Genomic DNA, 23,934 nt, shown 5'->3' with positions numbered 1-23,934 from the left:
AAGCTGTTCCACTGGTTGATTGTCCTCACTGTCAGGAAGTTTCTCCTTAGTTCCAGGTTGCTTCTCTCTTTGATCAGTTTCCAAGCATTGTTTCTCGTCCTTCCCTTTGGTGCTTTGGTGAACAACTTGCCCCCCACCCAGCTCTGCCTTGTGGCAGCCCCTCAGATACTGGAACACTGGACTATCTGTATTAATTTATATTTCCATCTCAAATACCATTTGGGCAAGGCACACTGGGCTAACGGATCTTTCCAATGCTTATGGCTAACCATTGCTTCGTTGAGAGGAGGTTCGGTCCAAGCAGGAATCAAGGATCATGGGAAAGTTCATAGAAATCACCCATTCTCAAACATAGCCCTTTTCCCCCTCCCCATTCCAAAAAATGAAAGAGTGTCTGGACTTCTTATCCCAGCAAGGATTGGTCATTATAAAGAAACAGGAGAGCCTCCAATTGGGACGGGCCTGAGGCAAACTCCTGGCCAGCATCATTGCCAAACCTGTCACATGATTGAAACCTGTGGAGCAATCACAAAAAGTTGATTCATTTCCAGCTGGCATTAGCCAACGAGATAAGCAGCTTAAGCTGCCTTGCAGAACTGCCTCAACATCAGCTGAATGTACCGCCCAGGCTTGGCTCTGTGGAAGAAGACAAAGGTGTGGCATTTACAACAAGGAGAAGATGGCAGTTTCTCTGCGGCGCTCATGACGTGTGGGACGGACGGAGCCAAAGTCACCAAAATTGTGAATGTTCTTAGCTGAGTATTTTAATGCAGCTAGAGCTAAAACTGATCTTCATTGTTTTAAAAAAACTGAAACGATAGCCACCCGAAAACCCATATCTGAATCTCTTACCTCCTCCGCCCTCCCTCTCTCTTATTCTCCCTCATCATCTGTCTACCGTGTATTTTATCTCTCTGATCTTAGAAAAACGAACATCTTTTTGCAAAATGATGGATCTACTGGTTTCGATGTCATAATACCTGGTTTTACATGGAGCACTTCACTTCAGCTTTGGCTTTAACGTGGCAAACATCACCTTATCCCAGTGATTGGGTCAAGCAACATTAGCTTCCTTCCAGTTTTTCTGTATTTCTATTTTTTTTATTTATTTATTTATTTACCTGTTTGTTTGTTTAATATGCCAGCCAACTCACTGATACAGTGATTCTGGGCAACTTACCTTAGAACAAAAAGTACAATAAAAAAAGACAATACAAAGCAATTAAAATTAGGAGAATTAAATAGCTAAAAAACCAAGATGGTGGGTGACTCAGTCAGCCACCCCGAAACATAGCAGGCCCCAGTCGTGGCCCCAGGTCAAGCGTCAAGAGCCAAATTTTCAGATTCTTCCGGAAGGCCAAGAGTCTGGGGGCAGATCTCACTTCCAAGGGGAGAATATTCCAGAAGGTGGGGACCACAGCACAGAAGGCTCTTCTCCTGGAGCTTGCCAGCCGAAATTCCTTGACTGATGGGATTCTTAGCCACCTCCTGAATTTGGACTTTATTTTTCTGGGCCTCTGCCCCTGAATAAGCTGCTTGAGGGTTAAGAGGAGGCAAAAATGGAACCTGTGGTGGGCAGAAAAATGGTAGTCGCGCTGTGACCTCTCGGGAACTGCAAGCCCACATGGTTCGCTCCTGCCGTTCTCCCTTATATGGAGAAGAATTGTAGAAACGTGGTGATAGAAAGGAAGAAGATGAATACAGTTGGAGGGGAAACAAAACAGTCAGCTGAAGACTTCAAAGCATCAGATGCCTCCACTTTCCGATCTCCAATCTTCTGCAGGGGCCGGAAGTTGTTGATTAGCGGTAACTGGGTTGCCTTTGAAGGCTCCGTAGACGAGAGCTCTGAAGCAAATTTCTTGACCTATTGAAAGAAAGAGGAGTGGAGATGATAAGCAAGAAAGACACGATAGCAGTGTTCCAATATTTGGGGGGCTGCAGAAGAGCAGCTCAACCTACTCTCCAAAGCGCCCAAAGGCAGGACAAGAAGGAATGGGTGGAAAGTTATCAAGGAGAGAAGCAATCTAGAACTAAGGAGAAAATTCCTGACAGAACAATCACCCAGTGGAACAACTTGCCTCTGGAAGTTGTGGGTGCTGCAACACTGAGGGGTTTAAAGAAGAGATTGGACAAACATTTGTTTGAAATGGTCTAGGGCAGTGATGGCAAACCTTTTAGAGACCGAGTGCCCAAACTCCAACCCCAAACCCACTTATGTGTCATCGGGTGCCGGGTGAGCGTGGCCCATTGGGTGGGTGTGGCCCATTGGGTAGGCATGGTCCATTGGGTAGGCGTGGCTGCGATGGTAACAGCAGACTGGGTGGGACTAAAAAGTTCAATCAATCAATTCCAACTTTGCGAGATCTTATTTTTCCTGCGAGAAGTTGAAATTGATTGACTGATTGAACCTTTTTTTTTTGCACACAGCAGAGGAGGCCTAAAGCAAAAAGGTTTTATAAAACCCAGCTGAAGGCCTAGGACTGGGGCAACGGCACGCGTGCCCACAGATAGGGCTCTGCGTGCCATCTGTGACACGCGTGCCATAGGTTCGTCACCACAGGTATAGGGTTTCCTGCTTCAGCTGAGGTTGGGACTAGAAGACGTCCAAGGTCCCTTCCAACTGTTATTCTGTTAAGGTGCAGGGTTTCTGATCACTAAAATGCATCAAGACAAATCAAAAGGCCAATATACAACTTTGCATCCCAACAAAGCATTACAATATCCTCTTCATGTGCATCCTTGGTTTTTTTTAAAGAAGCTCGGTCTTCAACTGCAGGGCTGAGCACAATGGGAATTAATTTGTAGCAAAACAGAAAAGACTATCAGACAGATGGAGAGGAAAGAATGTTTTGGAGACTGTCTTCCTAAAAGCTGGCAAAAACAATTATTTTTAATAGTGAATGGAACTGAATGGAATTGCCTACTATAGAGGTAGTCCTTGACTTACAGCCATTTATTTAGTGGCTGTTCGAAGTTACAAAGGCTCTAAAAAAACTGCCTTATGATTGTTTTTCACACTTATCGCCATTGCAGCATCCCCATGATCAGATAATCAAAATTCAGAAGCTGGTGACTGGCTCATATTTATGATGGTTGCAGTGTCCCAGGGCCACGTGATCACCTTTTGCGACTTTCTGACAAGCAAAGTCAATGAGGAAGCTAGATTTGTTTAACAATTGTGTTACTAGCTTAACAATTGCAGTGATTTGCTTAACAACTGTGGCCAGAAAGGTTGTAAAATGGGGCACAATTCACTGAACAACTGCCTCATTTAGCAATGGAAATTTTGAGCTCTGTTGTGGTCATAAGTCAAGGACTACCTATAATTTTTTGGTGGAGCAAAGAGTCCAATTTAATGTCAAAACCACAAACATTGCTTCCGTCTTGCATGCAACCACAGCATCCTTTGTCAACACCCTTTGACTGCTCATACAGCCATGTTGCTTTTACTTCATCTCCAGGCCATGAGCAATGTGGACTTGTAAACCTTAGTTGCTCCGTGTCGAAATATGTTTCTTACTGTATCCTGACACCATATAAGGCATGTAAAATTTGTAAAATTATGTCAGAGAAAAGTCAGGTGCGCAGTGACTTAAAGCCAAAAAAAAAAAAAGCAACAGGAAATGGATTAGCCCCAGGAAGGACCAATTTCATGACAGATTTGTATTTGGCTGAGTCAGGAGGGCAAAGACTCAAATAGCCATTTTGAGAGAAGTTCAGAGGGGAAAAACATGGCGCGGGGGAGTGGTCCTTTGGGGAGGTCAAAAAAGTCAAAATGGTGCCCACAAGCCTATGATGAAAGATCCACATTTTTTATTTACAAGTAGTCCCTGACTTACAACAATTTGTTTAATGATTGTGTGAAGTTACAATGGCACAGTGTTTCAGACATATGTCTGTTGCAGCATCCCCTCTGGCCATGTGATCAAAATGTGGAGGCTTGGCATCTGGCATGTATTTATGATTTATGATTATGGTTTCAGTGCCCCGGGGTCATGTGATCACCTTTTGCAACCTTCTAACCAACAAAGTCAATGGGGAAGCCACATTCACTTCACGATCATGTTACTAACTTAACAACTGCACCAGTTCATTTAACAACTATGCCAAGAAAGATGGTAAAATGGGGCGAAAAGTCCTTAACAACTGCCTTGCTTAGCAATGGACATTTTGGGCTGAATTGTGGTTGTAAGTTGCATACTTGCACATACTTTTTCATTAATTTATGGATTTTTCTGCTGGAGAGAGATTGGTTGAGTCAGGGGAAGGCGTCAAACAGGGAATTAGTCTGGAATCCCTATGCGGACATAACAGTGCAAAGTCTGACTCTTGAATGCCATTAAACCTCGTCTAGTCTTAGGTGCAAACCGTCTGAGAAGATTCTTGTGCTATAAGCTTGAGCAATAAAATGGCTAATTGAACTCTTCAGATGTGGATCTGCTTGTTCATGCCCTGTCGCAGCTGTAGTCTTACCACTTTAGGAGGTACCACAATTGGGTCAGCAAAGACGGTCCATATCACAGCCTCATCACAGCCAGGGGTGGTGAGGGATCCAGGGTAGCGGTAATAACGGGTCAGGTTAGTGGAACCCATCAAATCCAGCAGAGAATAAGAGCTCTCCAGACGCATGCTTTCCCCTGTTCAGGAATCAGAGGAAAATTAGTTATGCCTTACTTGCCCGACCGAATTATTTTCAAGTCTGTTTTCACACTAACAGTGAAAGAAAAAAAAAGGAAGGTTGATTAGAACTGAGAACCTTGTCACAGTCTCTGTGTGGAAGATAGTTCCTAACGCTATCCAAATTCCAGTAAAATGCAAAACGCTTTTTTTAAAAAAAATAAAGTTTTGAATTTCATGTGATCAACCTGAAATTTGGAAGATCTTTCAAAATAAACAAACAAGCCACAAGCCCCTCAAGTCAGCTTGCCGTTTTGCTGAGGTTGCCTGAATTCGGTGCTGGTGGTGATACAAATGTGGGAATTGGAAGAGTTCCATGTATCGAATCACACCTGTGTTGGCATCTATAGCCTGAGAGAGGTACAGATCCCTGCAGTAGTAATTGTGAAACGTCGCATTAGGACTGAAGAGATGTGGGATCAAATCCCACCAGCCCTGAAACGTGTTGGGAGATGTTGCACATCCCTGCTGACTCACGCTGACGTCTCTTTCTAGCCACCAATTTCCTGAGCAAGCTCTCCAGAGGCACCTTCTGTCTCAATTCCTCAAGCGCTCTAAAAAAAGGTCGGTCAAGTTCATGGAAGCGATGGAGACCAATGTCTATTAGCCTTCAGGACAGGAGAACAGCCTCTGAAGGCCATCTGCTGGGAGACCGATGGGTTTTCTTCTGCAGTTGGTTAACCACTGGGAGAACAATATGCTGGACTAGATGGAGCCCAATCTAGAAGCGTGATTTAGGTTTTTATCTATCCATTAATAGTTTGTAGCCCATCCATCCTCACAAGGCTGCTATGAGGATAATATGGAGGGGGCAGGAAATACATATCATCATTGATGTCCCTAGACCAGGGGTGCCCAAATGTGGCATTTTTAAGACTTGTGGACTTCAACTCCCAGAATTCCTCTGCTAGCATGACTGGCTGAGGAATTCTCGGGAGTTGAAGTCTACACATCTTAAAAGTTGCCGCATTTGGAGACCCCTGCCTTAGAGGAAAGACAGGATCGATAACTGTACTAAATCAGCAGATAGAGAAACAAAGTATTCTTCTATGACTGGGACTTTAAATTTTGTCCCTGATGCTCTCTGAGCTTGGTTGTTTGTTTGCAGACCTTTCATTACCCAACTTGGTAACCTCATCAGTGAATTTGAATTTGTTCCCTGTTTATATACTTGCCCTATCAATGTTGATGGGGTGTGCCTTTTCTCCTTGGTAGTTCCTTGATTAGGGTATTGTATTCTGCTTGATTGTATTAATCCCTGCTTATGTAGGTTGGGTCATCTAGCTTGCTTATTTTATCTACTTTGATTTTTTTTTAAGATTAGCAAGTCATTAGAATGGCATGTCAGGACAAGGTGGAGAAATGGTTGGAGCAACCAGCCCATTGGAAGATGCCAGTTGCAAAGTGGAAGCATCCATTTTCCAGCTCATTATGGGAAACCACTATGGAGTCTTAAAGAGATACAAGAAGATCCAAATATCTCTCCAGAAATCCGACAAACTTACCTTTTTTGGAAACTTTTTTGAGGTTCTTGGCAAACAATTCCCATGCCTCTGCAGTTTTGCTCTTAGCCTTCTCAGATCCCTGAAAAAAAGGAGGAAAGAATAGGAGGGGACATGTCAGGCATGAAAGACCAGGTCAGGCATGAAGGTTGAAATTAACTGATTTATTGCTAAAAGCCTATGCACAAGAATCTTTTTGACACCAGCTTAGAGTTAAAAGGTAAAGGTTCCCCCGCACATGCGTGCTACTCGTTTCCAACTCTAGGGGCTGGTGCTCATCTCCATTTCAAAGCCGAAGAGCCAGCGCTTGTCCGAGGACGTCTCCGTGGTCATGTGGCCGGCATAACTAGACGCCAAAGGCGCACGGAACGCTGTTACCTTCCCACCGTAGTGGTCCCTCTTTTTCTACTTGCATTTTTACGTGCTTTCGAACTGCTAGGTTGGCAGAAGCTGGGACGAGCAACAGGTGCTCACTCTGTTACGCGGCACTCGGGATTCGACCCGCCAAACTGCCGACCTTCTGATCGACAAAAGCTCAGCGTCCTAACCCACTGAGCCACCGCGTCCCTTTTAGGTTAGAGTTAGATAAGGATTAATGACAGTGAAGGGCAGTTAGACTTAGTTCATTTGTAGCCACATAAAAGATTCTAGACCAGTGATGGTGAACCTTTTAGAGACCGAGTGCCCAAACTGCAACCCAAAACTCACTTATGTATCATCAGGTGCTGGGTGGGCGTGGCCATTTGGGTGGGTGTGGCCCATTGGGTGGGCGTGGCTGCAGTGGTAACAGCAGACTGGGTGGGACTAAAAAGTTCAATCAATCAATTCCAACTTTGCGAGAACTTTTTTTCCCTGCGAGAAGTTGAAATTGATTGATTGATTGAACCTTTTTTTTTGTACACGGTGGTGGAGGCCTAAAGCAAAAAGGTTTTATAAAACCCAGCTGAAGGACTAGGACTAGGACTAGGCAATGGTGCATGTGCCCACAGAGAGGGCTCTGCGTGCCACCTTTGGCACCCGTGCCATAGGTTCGCCACCACGATTCTAGACTGACCCCTCTTTTCACTCCTCCCCTGCCCCTGCCAGTGTTTCTCCTCCATACAGTCAAGAATTTGGTGATAATTTAGACATTGAATATTCTCTTCCCCTAACCCAGGGGTAGGCAAGCTTGCTCTTCTATGTCTCGTGGACTTCAACTCCCAGAATTCCTGAGCCAGTCACAAAAGAGCCAAGCTTGCCTACCTCTGTCTTCCGTCCTTCAGCAGGTTTAGATTCAAAACCATAAACACAGGGAGGCATTCTTGACTGGCATTGCTGATAGCATACTGCTATATTATGAAATTTACAGTAAAAAAATACTGGATTGGCAAAGCTAGTTTTTGGTATCTGTTTGCTGCCACCTAGCAGTGGTCTTTAGTTTTGCAGTGCCAATCTAAGAGCTTTAAATGCAACTTATTGTAACTGAAATGTTGACAGTATACAACAGCCACCCATCAATGCTAAAAGTGCTCCTTAAGATGATATTTCACACCAATTGGGAAAATGATCTATAGTTTGTAGGGGAAATAAATTTCCCTCGTCTCTTTTATTTACACCACGGACAAGTGGCGGTTGGGAGCAGAGAGAAAAAAAAGAATCACGGAATCAAAGCATATCTTGAGAATCAGATTAATTGCTTTTGTCTTTTTTAAATTTTCTTTTAGTTTCTTCTTCAAAATTGCAAAACTATTGATTTCCCTCACTTCGGCTCAATTAATCCATGGGAAAAATACAAAGATTTTCATACCCATTTCTCTGACAGGATGAATTTCTTTACAGGTAGTTCTTGAGTTATGACTGTAATTAAGCAAGTAATTTTGGCCATAAATTGTAGTATAAAGCAGGTTACTACATCACCAGACCTGATTTTACAAATCGTTTTGTGGCAGTCATTAAATGCAACAATTATTAAATGAACTCTTTGTTTGCTATAGGGTGGTTTTTGTGGAAACAAGTAGTAAATGATGTTTGGCAAAAAGATTATACATAATGGTCATGTGATCAAGGGGCACTGCAGATGGCTATAAATGCAGGCTGGTTGATGAATGCTCAGAATGTGATCACATGACTATAGGATAGTGGTGGAGATCTGAAGTTCAAATCAGTGTTGTAAACAGCTTTTGGGGGGCGGGTGTCCGTCATAACACCAGCTGCCTGCAATTAGTGCAGGTTCGAGTCCCACCAGGCTCAAGGTTGACTCAGCCTTCCATCCTTCTGAGGTAGGTAAAATGAGGACCCAGATTGTTGGGGGCAATAAGCTGACTTTGTAAAAATGCCACGGGGGGGGGCGAAAGCCCTAATAAGCAGGTATATACATAGAATGAAGGCTATTGCTAAGCACATTGATTTGTGCTTCTTAGATTATAAGCCGCCCTGAGTCTTCGGAGAAGGGCGGGATATAAATGGGAATAATAATAATAATAATAATAATAATAATAATAACAACAACAACAACAACAACAACAAACAACAACAACAACAACAACAACAACAACAACAACAACAATAATAATAATAATAATAATAATAATAATAATAATAATAATAATAATAATAATAATTTTGAATCAGTCATAAGTCGAGGACTAACTGTAGGCATTTGGCCTGGCCAGGGCATTTTCGAACTGTATATTTTTCTGTTGGGGAAAAATGTTCCTCTGTGATTTCAGCCTTTCTGTACATTTGTGTAAATATTTTCCTTATCTTACCACATGACTTGTTATAGATTGGCATATTTGGTCAATGTATCTGGTTTGGATTGGGGTCTCACCTCGATGAAAAATGCCAGCACTGCGATGCCCTTTGGATCCTTCACAGCATCCTCCATCTTCATGTTGTTTTTGGTATGTACGATGTGCAACTGAAGAGAGAACACAAAGGTTTTGTGAGATCTGTGTTTCTCCTTGGAACCTCAGTGTCAGAGATACCGTTCAAGCTCCAGAGCCTTATTTTTATTTACTTTCTTTATTTGTATCCCACCTTTATGATTTTTACAAATAATTCAAGGCGGCAAACATATCCAACACACCTCCCCCCACCACCACAACAACCACAACCCCATGAGATGAGTTAGGCTGAGAGAAAACCACTGGTGTCTTTCATGGCTAAGGTGGGACTTGAACTCACAGACTTTTGCTTTCTAGCCTGGTGCCTTAACCAGTAGACCAGACAGACTCTCAATTTGCCCTCTAGGTCAGGGGTAGGCAACTTCGGCTCTTTTATGACTCATGGACTTCAACTCCCAGAATTCCTGAGCCTCAGGAATTCTGGGAGTTGAAGTCCATGAGTCATAAAAGAGCCGAGGTTGCCTACCTCTGCTCTAGGTGTCCTGGATTAATACGCCCACAATTCCCCCTCAAGATTTATTTATTATTACATTTTTATCCCACCAACTCTTGGCAATTAACCCTCCTGCCTCCTGTTTTCCCCATAACAACAATTTGTGAGGCAGATTGGGCTGAGAGACAGTGTGATTGGCCTAATGTTACCTGGCTGGCTTTCCATGGCTAAAGAAGGACTAGAATTTACAATCTCCCATTTTCTAACTTGGCGTCTTAAGCACGGACACTTGAAGTCTATTCAACACGAGGGACAGCACATTGTGAAAAATTGCTATATATGCAACCAAGCTGTGATTGGCTCTAACTGCTTTACTTTGGAGATGTGAAAGTTGTGGCCCCATGTGGCCCTCAGGAATCTAAGATACAGTCCCCAACACAGTTCCAGAAGCTGCCAGTAAAGTTGCTATTTTGAATGCAATAGAAACTATAAAACTCATGGAACTGAACTGCACCAATGCAGTGCAATTAATGTGATTTTAAACTATACATTTAACTGAATCTTTCAACTAACTCCATTTAATTTGGGAAATGTGCCTGTGGCTGTATTCCAGATCTGGCTTCAGTCCCTGTTGTTGTTGTTAGCTGCGAAGTCGTGTCCGACCCATCGCGACCCTATGGACAACATTCCTCCAGGCCTTCCTGTCCTCTACCATCTTCTGGAGTCCATTTAAGCTCACGCCTACTGCTTCAGTGACTCCATCCAGCCACCTCATTCTCTGTCGTCCCCTTCTTCTATTGCCCTCGATCTTTCCCAGCATTAGGCTCTTCTCCAGTGAGTCCTTCCTTCTCATTAGGTGGCCAAAGTATTTGAGTTTTAGCTTCAGGATCTGGCCTTCTAAAGAGCAGTCAGGATTGATCTCCTCTAGGACTGACCGGTTTGATCGCCTTGCAGTCCAAGGGACTCGCAGGAGTCTTCTCCAGCACCATAGTTCAAAGGCCTCAATTCTTTGGCGCTCAGCCTTTCTTATGGTCCAACTTTCACAGCCATACATTGCAACTGGGAAGACCATAGCCTTGACTATACGCACTTTTGTTGACAGGGTGATGTCTCTGCTTTTTAGTGTGCTGTCTAGATTTGCCATGGCTTTCCTCCCAAGGAGCAAGCGTCTTTTAATTTCTTGGCTACAGTCCCCATCTGCAGTGATCTTGGAGCCCAGGAAAATAAAATCTGTCACTACCTCCATTTCTTCCCCATCTATTTGCCAGGAATTGAGAGGGCTAGATGCCATGATCTTGGTTTTCTTAATGTTAAGTTTCAACCCAAGTTTTGCACTCTCCTTCTTCACCTGCAACAAGAGGCTCTTTAGTTCTTCTTCACTTTCTGCCATTAGAGTGGTATCATCTGCGTATCTTAGGTTGTTGATATTTCTTCCGGCAATCTTAATTCCAACTTTTGATTCATCTAGCCCTGCCTTTCTCATGATGTGCTCTGCATATAAGTTAAATCGGCAGGGCGACAGTATACAGCCTTGCCGGACTCCTTTCCCAATTTTGAACCAATCAGTGGTTCCGTGTCCAGTTCTCACTGTTGCTTCTTGACCCGCATATAGGTTTCTCAAGAGACAAATAAGATGGTCTGGTACTCCCATCTCTTTAAGAACTTGCCACAGTTTGTTATGATCCACACAATCAAAGGCTTTAGCATAGTCAATGAAGCAGAAGTAGATGTTTTTCTGGAACTCTCTAGCTTTCTCCATGATCCAGCGTATGTTGGCAATTTGATCTCTAGTTCCTCTGCCTCTTCGAAATCCTGCCTGTACTTCTGGTAGTTCTCGATCCACATACTGCTGAAGTCTAGCTTGTAGGATTTTAAGCATGACTTTGCTAGCATGAGAAATGAGTGCAATGGTGCGATAGTTTGAACATTCTTTGGCATTGCCTTTTTTTGGAATTGGAATGTAAACTGATCTTTTCCAATCCTGTGGCCACTCTTGAGTTTTCCAAATTTGCTGGCAAATTGAGTGTAGCACTTTTACTGCATTGTCTTTTAAGATTTTGAATAGCTCAGCTGGAATACTGTCACCTCCACTAGCTTTGTTGTTGCTCAGCTTTTCTAAGGCCCACTTCACTTCACATTCTAGGATGTCTGGCTCGAGGTCAGTGACCACCTCATTGTGATTATCAGGGACGTTAAGCTCATTCTTGTATAGTTCTTCTGTGTAATTTTGCCACCTCTTCTTAATCTCTTCTGCCTCTGTTAGGTCCCTGCCATTTTGGTCCTTTATCATGCCCATTTTTGCATTAAACGTTCCCTTCATCTCTCCAATTTTCTTGAAAAGATCTCTGGTCCTCCCTATTCTATTGTTTTCTTCTATTTCTTTGCACTGTTCATTTAAGAAGGCATTCTTATCTCTTCTAGCTATTCTCTGGAATTCTGCATTCAATTGGGCGTATCTTTCTCTTTTTCTCCCTTGCCTTTCGCTTCCCTCCTTTCCTCAGCCATTTGCAAAGCTTCCTCAGACAGCCATTTTGCTTTCTTGCATTTCTTTTTCTTTGGGATGGTTTTGGTTGCTACCTGTTGTACAATGTCGCGAACCTCTGTCCATAGTTCTTCAGGCACTCTGTCTATCAGATCTAATTCCTTAAATCTATTTGTCACCTCTACTGTATATTCGACAGGGATATGATTTAATTCATACCTGAGTGGCCTAGTGCTTTTCCCTACTTTCTTCAGTTTAAGCCTAAACTTTGCAACAAGAAGCTCATGGTCTGAGCCACAGTCAGCTCCTGGTCTTGTTTTTACTGACTGTATAGAGCTTCTCCATCTTTGGCTGCAGAGCATATAGTCAATCTGATTTCTGTGTTGACCGTCTGGTGATGTCCATGTGTAGAGCCGTCTCTTGGGTTGTTGGAAAAGAGTGTTTGCTATGACCATCGTATTCTCTTGACAAAATTCTATCAGCCTGTGCCCTGCTTCATTTTGTACTCCAAGGCCAAACTTGCCTGTTATTCCAGTTATCTTTTGGCTTCCTACTTTAGCATTCCAATCCCCCATGATGATAAGGACATCGTTTTTTGGTGTTAGTTCTATAAGGTGCTGTAGGGCTTCATAGAACCGGTCAATTTCATCCTCTTCAGCACTGGTGGTTGGGGCATAGACTTGGACTACTGTGATATTGAATGGTTTGCCTTGGATTCGAACTGAGATCATTCTGTCATTTTGAGGATTGTATCCCAGTATTGCTTTTCCTACTCTTTTATTGACTATGAAGGCTACTCCATTTCTTCTGAGGGATTCTTGCCCGCAGTAGTATACCTGATGGTCATCTGAATTAAATTCACCCATTCCTGTCCATTTTAGTTCACTGATGCCTAAGATGTCGATGTTCAGTCTTGTCATCTCTTGTTTGACCACGTCCAGCTTTCCTTGATTCATGGATCTTACATTCCAGGTTCCTATGGAGAAAAAATCTTTACAGCATCGGACTTTCCTTTCACCACCAGACACATCCACAGCTGAGTGTCCTTTCGGCTTTGGCCCAGTCGCTTCATTCTTTCTGGCGCTACTAGTACTAGCCCTCTGCTCTTCCCCAGTAGCATATTGGACGCCTTCCGACCTGAGGGGCTCATCTTCCAGTGTCATATCATTTTGCCTTTTGGTACTGTCCATAGGGTTTTCAGTCCCTAAAATATTGCAAATTCCTATATTCTGTGGAAAAGCTCTAATTGGAAGAGGGACAGTGGATTTCAGAAAGCGCAGCACAGCAAACTCAGCCCTGAAAGCTATTGACTTTCCCAAGCTTCGGACAAATTTCCAGAGGATTGATCCTTTTAGAGATAATCCTCAACTTACGACCACAACTGAGCCCAACATCTCTGTTGCTAAGCAAGACGTTGAGCTTTGCCCCATTTTACAATCATTTTTGCCCAAATTATTAAGTGAATTACGGCAGTTGTTATGTTAGTAACGTGGTTGTTAAATGAATCTGGCTTCCCCATAGACTTTGCTTGTCAGAAGGTCACAAAAGGGGATCACATGACCCCAAGACACTGCAACCGTCATAAATACGAGTCAGTTGCCAGGTGCCTGAATTCTGATCGTGTGACCCTGGGGATGCTGCCACTGTCGTATGAAAAACGGTCATAAGTCACTTTTTTCAGTGCTGTTGTAACTTTGAACGGCCACTAAATGAAGTGGTGTAAGGTCACAAAAGGGGATCAAATGACCCTGGGACACCGCTACCATCATAAATACATGTCAAGTGTCCAAATTTTGATCACGGGACCGTGGGGATGTTACAAAGGTCGTAAGTGTGAAAAACGGACATGAGTCCATTTTTTGCAGTGCCGTAACTTCAAACCATCACTAAATAAACGGTTGTAACTTGTAAGTTGAGGACTACTTGTAATCTGCAGCAGCTAAAGCAGTGATGGCGATCCTTTTAGAGACCGAGTGCCCAAACTGCAACCCAAAATCCACTTATGTATCGTCGGGTGCTGGGTGGGCGTGGCCCATTGGGTGGGCATGGCTGCGGTGGTAACAGCAGACTGGATGGGACTAAAATGTTCAATCAATTCCAAATTTGCGAGATTTTTTTTTTCACGCGAGAAGTTGAAATTGATTGATTGAACCTTTTTTTTTGCCATGGCGGTGGAGGCCTAAAGCAAAAAAGTTTTGTAAAACCCAGCTGAAGGCCTAGGACTGGGGCGACGGCACGCGTGCCCACAGAGAGGGCTCTGCGTGCCACCTGTAGCATGCGTCCCATAGGTTCGCCACCGCAGAGCTAAAGCAATTGCTTACGCTATAATAAAGCAGGACCGGAAGACTCTTTTTGGGGCACAAAAAAAAGTGAACATTGTGTAAATCGGCTGGAATATCTGAGCTCACCTCCATCGTGTATTGTTTGCCATCAAGCTGATGCTCCGAACCGGGTTGTGAGGCACCGTCTCCCCAATGGAAGTGAAAGGATTTGGCTGTATATCGGGCAGGAAGGCCAAAACCAGCGAGGTGAAGACCATCGTCCAGGGATACATCAACTGCCGATGAAAGAGAGATGAAAAATCCAGCGTTCTAGATCAGGTCTTCAACCTTTGGAGGCTTTTGAGTGTGGGACTTTAGTCCAAAGCATTTCAAGAGTCCAAATTTGCTTTCCTTTGAGCTAAATTAGGGGTGGCCAACTATGGCAGCTTTACGACTGGTGGACTTCAACTCTCAGAATTCCTGAGCCAGCCATGCTGGCTCAGGAATTCTAGGAGTTGAAGTCCACCAGTCAAATAAAGTTGCCCACTCCTGCTATGATGAGAATCAATTATGCCAGCCAGTGTGGTTGAAAGTACAATTGGTCCCTGATTTATGACCACAAATGGGACTTTTCAGTCCATGGGATTGAAATGGGAATTTCAGGCATTAAACAAAGCCATTATTAAGCAAGTCATTGCGTGGCTGGCCCTGATCGTACAATCATTTTTGCTGCAGTTGTTAAGCAAAGCATGGGGGTGTTAAGAGAATCCAGCTTCCCCAACTGATTTTTCTTGTTGGAAGAGTAGCTAGGAAGATCGCAAATCACAATCATGTGACCACCAGATACAACAACTGTTATAATTGTGAGCCAGTTGCCAATGCTCAAATTGTGATGACATGATCCGCGGGGATGGTGCAACAGTTGTCACTTCAAGGAGAAGTTGTAAGTCATTTTTTCCTAAGGCCATCGTAACTACAGCCCGTCATTAAATGAACAGTCATAAGTCAAGGATTACCTGTAAGAACTGTACAACTTCTGAGGCTTTCATCTGATCTGATTTGCCTGTTTTCCCCATCCTACATTTACCAGAGGCTGCAACCACAACTCTCAAAATTCCAAGCCAAGAATTATAGAACTTATAGGCATCTAAGTACATCAGGGACCACTGAGTCACAGAAAGGGGCTATGTAATTTTGCACACAGAGAATGATTTAAATGTGTTTGAGGGATTATGATCCTTACCTATTTGAAAGTAAAATGACCATGCATTTTACATTCATTTTCTTATCCAGGAATACTGGGTTCAATGGGATTAACTTTCAAAGCAAAGATTGGAGTCTTACGTTTATTTCTACTTGGTGTTTGAGGTCTCATTTGTGGAAATATGCCTTTTCTTGAGAATTTCTAATGCATCGGCAAAGAGCATCATTACTCAACCTGATGGGAGAAATGCTCTGTTCCTCCCCCGCCTTGAGTAATATGCTTGCAAATTACAACAACTGTGCAAAAACAAACATCAAAAGATAATCGCTGTATTGCTAGTAGTTGCATCCCTTCATAATCAACGCTCCTTTGCACAATGCTGTAGGAGTAAATCCACTGAGTAAAGTCAACACCCCTTCAAATTAAATTCAGGCCCCTGCACACAGTTTTCTTGGCAACAATTTAGATTTTTTTTTCACACTTCAGAGACTTCCATCCTTTATTGCCTTTATTTATACAAATGACTTAAGGAAGAGAACATACCTAATATGTCTTCCTTCTCCTATTTTCCCCATAACAACAACCATGTAAGATGGGTTGGTCCAAAATCACACATCTGGCTTTCATGGCTAAGGCAGGAGTAGAACTCACAATCTTTTAGTGCTTGGCCAAGATGACCCAGCTGGCTTTCATGCCTAACGTGGGATTTGAACTCATAATCCCAGAGTTTCTAGCCTGGTGTCTTAACCATTGGACCAAACTGGCTCTCTAGTGCTTGTTATATTGGTAAAATAAAAGGTGAGACTATATAGTAATTCTATTTTGCATTTTACTGTCCTGAAAACAATTGAAAATCAATGCTTCTTTTTAATTTTCCCCTTGACTCTACACTTCTCCTTTCTTCCCCTTTCCCCTTTCCCTACCCTCTTTATTTTCATTTGTATTTTATATCAGGATAATCTTAATAAAGAAGGGACGCGGTGGCTCAGTGGGTTAGGACGCTGAGCTTGTCGATCAGAAGGTCGGCACTTTGGCGGGTCGAATCCCGAGTGCTGCGTAACAGAGTGAGCGCCTGTTACTCGTCCCAGCTTCTGCCAACCTAGCCGTTCGAAAGTACGTAAAAAATGCAAGTAGAAAAATAGGGACCACTACGGTGGGAAGGTAACAGCGTTCCTTGAGCCTTTGACGTCTAGTCATGCCAGCCACATGACCACGGAGACGTCCTCGGACAAGCGCTGGCTCTTCGGCTTTGAAACAGAGATGAGCACCAGCCCCTAGAGTTGGAAACGACTAGCACGCATATGCGGGGGAACCTTTACCTTTAATCTTAATAAAATTGCTGAAAAAAACAATATTCTAACTCACCTGTTTTCCCAGTGTTTCTGATTTCCAGCAGTTTTTTGCGGTTGTCATAACCAACAAGATCCACAGGACCCAGACTGGGATTGTGGGAAGTGTCTCTCTGAATAATGTTGATGGGTGACTGTCTCTTGCTGTTGCAATGACCAAGGGATATCCAGGTTTTAGGACCTTCCCAACAATCCCCCCCCAAAAAGGGATAGTCATTAGACTTGAAGTGCCAAAGAAATACATTTTTTAAAAAGCAGCTGGAATCTAGTTTTCCTAAAAGCTACTATCTTTTCTGGGCATCCTGCTCACAATTAGCAAATTATATGAACAGGATTTTCTCTTTCTTTTTACTACAGGGTAAAGCCATGGGATGAGATACATTTGCAAAGCTGAGTTTTGGAATTTAAATGCATTGGACGATCCCTGGCTGAGACTCAATATGACTTGTGATCTGGGGGTCAAAAGGAAAAGTGTCTCTGTTTTTCTTACCACAGTGTGGCTCCGTGTAACACCAGGAACCTGTAAAAGAAAGAAATAGAGTGAGCCAGGCTTCTACCTCAATCCCAAAATAATTTTTGGAAGTAGGGTGTCTTTAAATATAGCAAAAAAGTCAAAATGGCCACCATAATCAAAGCTTTGCTTTGTTTTGGACCACACTTGCAGATACCTCTGAGTAGCTAACAGGAAGGATGTGTAGGGTAAGAGCAGGCAGAGCTGAAGGGCAGAGTTAAATGAGGCATTAGCCTAGGCTAGGGTCCTTATTGTTATGTATTGGGCTCAATTGTAACGCCACCTGGTAAGCTGGAGCAGCTAACGGCTCTCCAGCAACCCAGACTCCAGGTCTCCAGTGCTGCTATTGGCTGCCCCTAGGCGGCAATGGGTTACTTTAAATCTATTGGCTGCCGCCTAGGGGCCAGGCTATCAGTTGCTGCAAGCTGCAGCCCAATTCTCAGTTCAGATCCTGCAAGCAATAAACCATGAGCTTTGCTGAACTCACTTGCCTCATCTCCTTTCCTGCGCGAAGAACTCACAACACTTATGTTCTCAAAAACATTCTAAAGCAGTGATGGCAAACCTTTTTGAGACCGAGTGCCCAAACCACAACCACAACCCCACTTATTTATCGCAAAGTGCCAGGGCTGCATCAGCATTGTAGAGCCGTGGGGGGCGGGCAGGGAGGCATCTCTGAGTGCCGCCTCTGGCATGCAAAAACCGGGGGTGCAAAAATGGGCCACTGTGCTGCAAGGCGCAAAAATGGCCGCTGCCACGCCACTGGGTGCAGATACAAGGCGCTGCACCACACAAGAACAGGGCAGGGCTAGTGAGTATCACTCAGGAACTAGCCCCGGCCCATTTGCAGCACGTGTGTGCTTGTGGCCCTGGGCACGCATGCACGCATGTAAAATGCTTCCCCCCTCCCTTTTCTTCCAGTCCACCAATCGACAATGGTTGGTGACCTCTGCTCTACCACCTCTACTAGAGCTTGCTAGTGGTCCGCTCCGCCTTCTTTGTGTTGGGTGGGGCTTCTGCTCCGGGTGGCCTGATGGACTTGCTGCTGGTGGCGGTGGCGCGTGTGCCAACAGAGAGGGCTCTGAGTGCCACCTCCGGCACGTGTGCCATAGGTTCGCCACCACTGTTCTAAAGCTTTGGTTAGACTTCTGCATCAGGGCACATAAGGGGACGTAGTCATCTGTCGTTCAGAGATGGCTGCATAACTGTTGCATTTATGCAGGTAGCCCCTGACTTTATGACCACAACTGAGTCCGAAATTTCTGTTGTTAAGTGAGACATTTGTTAAGTGAGTTTTGACTGATTCCTTGCCTCAGTTGTTAAGTGAATCACTGAAGCTGTAACATGGTTGTTAAGTGAATCTGCCTTCCCCTTTGACTTTGCTTGTCAGAAGATCGGAAAACCTTGGGACAGCAACCGTCATAAATATGAGTCAGTTGCCAAGCGTCTGAAGTTTGATCATGTGGCCATGGGAATGCTGCAAAATCCTAAGTCTGGGAAACGGTCCTTAGTCACTTTTGTTCAGTAAATGAACTTCAGTAAATGAACTAAGTTGAGGACTACCTGTACTCCTGCGAATTTTAACGTCGGTGGAATTTGCCTGCCTTCCACCTTCCTCTCAACAGGAAGTCAGTTCTACCTATCAGCATGCAGGCCGTGCATTTCCACAGCAGCTGACATTTGGGAGATGTACGTGTGCAGCTTGTCTGTCAACCCTTTCACAGCCTAGGTAGGTGTCAACACCTATGCGCAGTTGCGGACAATTCAAAATCAAGCTTAAGTCCAACCCCTCTTGAATTCCGTTCTGGTGCCAACCTAGGGCTGAATTTTAGTGGACCAGATTCTTGTGAACAGGCTTGAGGGTGAAATCTTCTGAACTGCAACTTAATGCATGCTCCTGATTCTTTGCACCTGCCGGGATGTCTTGAGTCCAGCTATAATCCTTCTAACTTCCATGCATTTTTCTTGACAAACCCCCACCCTCACCACCAAAACAGTGGGAGAGTGGCTTGTTTTACATCGGCAGCCCCATAGAGGTGGGAGCTCTATGGGTGCTGCCCCACCCAGAGTGTGCATTTCGGACCATCCCCGGGAGCAGACTTGCGGCCCGTTGTGAGAGGACGGGTTGTGGTCTGCCCCTGGGAGCATCCAACCGAGTGGCAGTAGGTTGGTGGATGGCCCAAATGTTCCACTCCTTACCTTCGAACCTCCTGTTGGATTTTTTAACCATTGGACTGCCCTCTCTGGACTTGCTCGGACTATATGCACCGATATTCTGATACGGACTTGCTCGCCCTCAGGGGTGCCCCCCTCTCCTGGGTGCGTCCCGCCTTCTTTTCTATCCCCAGTCTCGATGAAGGGCCCAATTATTGGGACCCTGAGAGATGGCCGGGTAAGACCAGGGGCTCTCGATATAAATTTAATAAGAGGCCCCTGGTTAATTTTTTAGTCAAATTTTTTAGGGGGTTGGGGAGGGGGGTGGGGGGTAGTGGTTGTCTGGCTGTGGGGGGTGGCCATACAACCGTGTTGCAGGCCAGGCCTGGGTCTGACGGCGTTCGGGGAGAGCGGGTTGTGGTTACATCTGGGGCTCGGGAGCGGGTCGTGGGATTACCGATTCCCACGACACTGGGGTATGGCAGCAGGCGTATGGACAGAGGGCCGTATCGTTACCGGGAGGGCCGTCTCCGCTGTTTGCAAGCGGTGAGGCGCTCCGACCCTCTGGTTCTTCCCCGAGGTGCCGGGAGCGAGGATGTGCAGCCTCCTGAGCTCCGGCTGGTGTACCTGAATGCCAGGTCCGTGGTTAATAAGGCTCCCCTTGTGCGGGATCTGGTGGAGGGTGAGCATGCGGACCTGGCTTGTATCACCGAGACCTGGTTGGGTCCAGAGGGTGGGGTCCCTTTGGTTGACCTTTGCCCACCAGGTTTCCGAGCGTTACACCGGCCTCGGGCTCAAGGTAGGGGCGGGGGAGTGGCGGTTGTTATTAGGGAGACCTTATGTCCGCGGGAGACCACCGTTCCTCAGATAGTCGGGTGTGAGTCTCTCTTTTTGAGGTTTGGTTCGGGGGCGCAGTTGGGCTTGCTGCTGGTGTACGTTTCGCCTAGTCACACAGCGGCAGCCCTGCCCGTGCTACTCGATGTCCTCTCCGGTTTGGTGATTGAGTTCCCCAAACTTCTAGTTTTGGGTGACTTCAATCTGCCATCCCTGGGAGGGTCATCTGAGTTAGCCCGGGAGTTCATGGCTTCCATGACGGCCATGGACCTGACGCAGGTAATTTCTGAACCAACTCATGAGGGAGGCCACACCCTTGACTTGGTTTTTTTATCTGGACGGTGGTTGGATGATCTTGGTGGGGGCTCTCCATTTATTATGCCCCTGTCATGGACCGATCATCACCTCCTGCGGCTGGTCTTCCGTCTTGCCACCCCCCACCGTGGGGATGCGGAACCAACTAGATGGTACCGCCCCAGACGCTTAATGGACCCTCTCGGGTTCCAGGCAGCGCTGGGATCCCCACCTGCCTCCGTCGCTCACAGCTCGGCGGATGCCTTAGTGGAAGCCTGGGAAAGGGCAGCCACTGAGGCACTGGACCGAGTTGTACCCCTGCGGCCCCTGACCCGGTGCAGATCCCATCGAGCTCCATGGTTCTCCGCGGAGCTCCGGGAGATGAAGCGTCGGAAACGGGGCCTAGAGAGCTGCTGGAGGTCCAGCCGATCCGAATCCGACCGGTTGCGGTTAAGAACCTATATTAGGTCTTATCTCGCAGCGATGAGGGCAGCGAGGTGCAATTACTTCTCTGCCCTCATCGCGTCCGCAGATAATCGCCCGGCCGCCCTGTTTAGGGTGACTCGCTCCCTCCTTAATCAGGAGGTGAGGGAGGATCCCTTGCAGGGTCGTGCCGAGGAGTTTGGTCAACATCTGTCGGATAAAATCGCTCGGATTCGGACCAGTTTGGACTCCAGCTGGGCAGAGTCGGACGATCAGGACACGGGCGGTCTTGTCAATGTTATCTGGGAGGAGTTTGATTCTGTGACCCCTGATGAAGTGGACAGGATTATGGGGAGGTTGAGCTCCACCACATGTTTATTGGATCCGTGCCCTTCCTGGCTGGTTTATGCAGCCAGGGAGAGGACACGAGGCTGGTTCCAGGCGGTGATATCTGCTTCTTTGAGTGAGGGTAATTTCCCCACCGTCTTGAAGGAGGCGGTGGTGAGACCTCTCCTCAAGAAGCCTGCCTTGGACCCAGCTGTCTTGAACAACTTTCGTCCAGTCTCCAACCTTCGCTTTCTTGCAAAGGTTGTTGAGAGTGTGGTGGCGCATCAGCTCCCTCTGGTCCTGGATGAAGCGGATTATCTGGACCCGTACCAATCGGGTTTCAGGCCCGGGTACAGCACGGAGACGGCATTGGTCGCTCTGGTGAATGATCTCTGGAGGGCCCGGGATAGGGGATATTCCTCTGTCCTGGTCCTATTAGACCTCTCGGCGGCTTTCGATACCATCAACCATGGTATCCTGCTGCGGCGTCTCAGGGGATTGGGAGTGGGAGGCACAGTTCTTCGGTGGTTCTCCTCCTATCTCCTGGGACGTTCGCAGTCGGTGTTGGCAGGGGGGCAGAGATCGGCCCCTAGGTCTCTCGTTTGTGGAGTTCCTCAGGGTTCGGTTCTCTCGCCTCTCCTGTTCAACATCTACATGAAACCGCTGGGTGAGATCATTCGTGGTTTTGGAGTTGGGTATCATCAATATGCTGATGATACCCAACTTTTCATTTCGACCCAAACCACCCCAGTGATGCCCTCGCTGTGATGTCCCGTTGCCTGGAGGCGGTTCGGGTCTGGATGGGGAGGAACAGACTTCAACTCAACCCTGACAAGACTGAGTGGCTGCACATTCTGGCATCCCGGGACATTCAAAACGTTCCATCACTTTCTATGGGGGGTGAGTCTTTACCCCCCGTAGATAGGGCTCGCAACTTGGGAGTCCTCCTGGATGCACGGCTTACCTTAGAAGATCATGTAGTAGCCGTGACCAGGGGGGCTTTCGCACAGGTTCGCCTGGTGCGGCAGTTGCAGCCCTATCTAGACCGGGATGCCCTGTGTACGGTCACTCATGCGCTCGTGACCTCTCGTCTTGACTATTGCAATGCTCTCTACATGGGGCTTCCCTTGAAGACCACTCGGAGGCTCCAACTGGTACAGAATGCGGCCGCGAGAGTTGTCTTGGGAGTTTCCCGGTACTCCCATGTTACACCTTTGCTCCGCGAGATGCATTGGTTACCAGTTGTCTTCCGGGTGAGGTTCAAGGTCTTAGTGATGGTTTTTAAGTCCTTACATGGCATGGGTCCGGAATACCTCGGGGACCACCTGCTGCCGGCGTCGACTCCCCTCCGCCCTGTGCGTTCCCACAGAGAGGGCCTCCTCAGGGTGCCTCCAGTCAGAGAATGTCGGCTGGTGGCCCCCAGGGGGAGGGCCTTCTCTGTGGGCGCTCCGGCTTTGTGGAACCAGCTGCCGGTTGAGCTCCGGATGGCACCGGATCTCCGCTCCTTCCGGCGCGGGTTAAAGACCCATTTATTTGAACAAGCTGGCCTGGCCTGATGGGGAATCACTTAGGGTTTTAATATTTATATATATTTTTTATTGTTTTTATTGTGGGCAATAATTTAATTCTTTTTTAACTTTTGTACTTTTGTAGTTTTAAGATATGCCCTGTTCACCGCCCTGAGTCCTTCGGGAGAAGGGCGGTATAAAAATTTAATAAAAATAAATAGAAAAAAATAAATAAATAAAACTAACCTTGATTAGTCGCTAGCTTTTCCCAGTTTTCCCCCAGTTCATCCCCAGCCTACGTTTCCCATCTGAGTCCAAACCAGGCTCAATCTTGTTAGCTTTCAGAAGCTGGTGAGCCAAATCCATCCAAAGTGGGTTTAGTTGTACCCTGGAAGGGGTTTCTGGCTTTTCATTGCACCCTGGAAGGGGGTTTCTGGCCTTTCATTGCCTGCCCCCCCCCCCCCAACAAGGCACTTTAGGGTGGCATTACCATCAGAACTGGCGTAGCATCCGCCTGGAAGCCAAAAGACCACCGTGAGGGTTGTGAGTATCTTGAGAGAATCCATGGGATGGGATTTTGTCCAGCTATGAGGAAAACATGTAGGCTGATTGGTTAATCCATAAGGCAAACAATAGTTAACAGGAGCCCTGGTGGCACAATGGTTAGAATGCAAAATGGCAGGCTAACTCCACCCACAACTTGGAGTTTGATACTTACAGGCTCAAGATTGACTTAGGCCTTCTATCCTTCCAAGGTCAGTAAAATGAGGACACAGATGGTTGAGGGCAATATTGTAAACATGGTAAACTGCCCAGAGAGTGCTGTAAAGCCCCGAGGGGGGGGCAGCATATAAGTGTAAATGCTATTATATTTTTATAATTAATACTAGAGGCATATGAACCAGTGTTTCTTATCCCGTCAGGTTGAAGATGTGTGGATTTCAAATCTCAGAATTCCCCAGCCCCCCAGAATTGAAGCCCACACATCTTCAAGTAGCCAAGGTTGAGAAATTCTGATATGTACTATAGTAGCGCTTCTACAGTAGTAATAATAATAGTAGTATAAACAAATGGTAGCAGCAGTACTAGT

At 45.9% G+C, this 23,934-nt stretch overlaps 1 protein-coding gene across 1 annotated transcript; it reads right to left on the bottom strand.

Moving 5' to 3' along the window:
- Positions 1–1,648: 1,648 nt before the first annotated feature.
- LOC308676281 (carbonic anhydrase 4-like) lies at positions 1,649–23,526 on the bottom strand (the record flags this gene model as incomplete). The annotated part of the gene is made up of 8 exons (XM_081342094.1): positions 23,335–23,526; positions 17,284–17,313; positions 16,810–16,974; positions 14,388–14,536; positions 8,989–9,078; positions 6,183–6,261; positions 4,474–4,637; positions 1,649–1,864 (listed from the first exon to the last, which is right to left on the bottom strand). The coding sequence occupies exons 1-8, from the start codon at positions 23,408–23,410 to the stop codon at positions 1,649–1,651; spliced, it is 969 nt and encodes a 322-aa protein (XP_081198220.1). The 5' UTR covers positions 23,411–23,526.
- Positions 23,527–23,934: the final 408 nt, after the last annotated feature.

Source organism: Vipera berus (genome assembly GCF_964194415.1).
Source record: "Vipera berus genome assembly, chromosome: W".
NCBI lineage: Eukaryota > Metazoa > Chordata > Lepidosauria > Squamata > Viperidae > Vipera > Vipera berus.
Note: the sequence above shows the minus strand (reverse complement) of the source record. Positions and strands in the feature narration are given on the sequence as shown.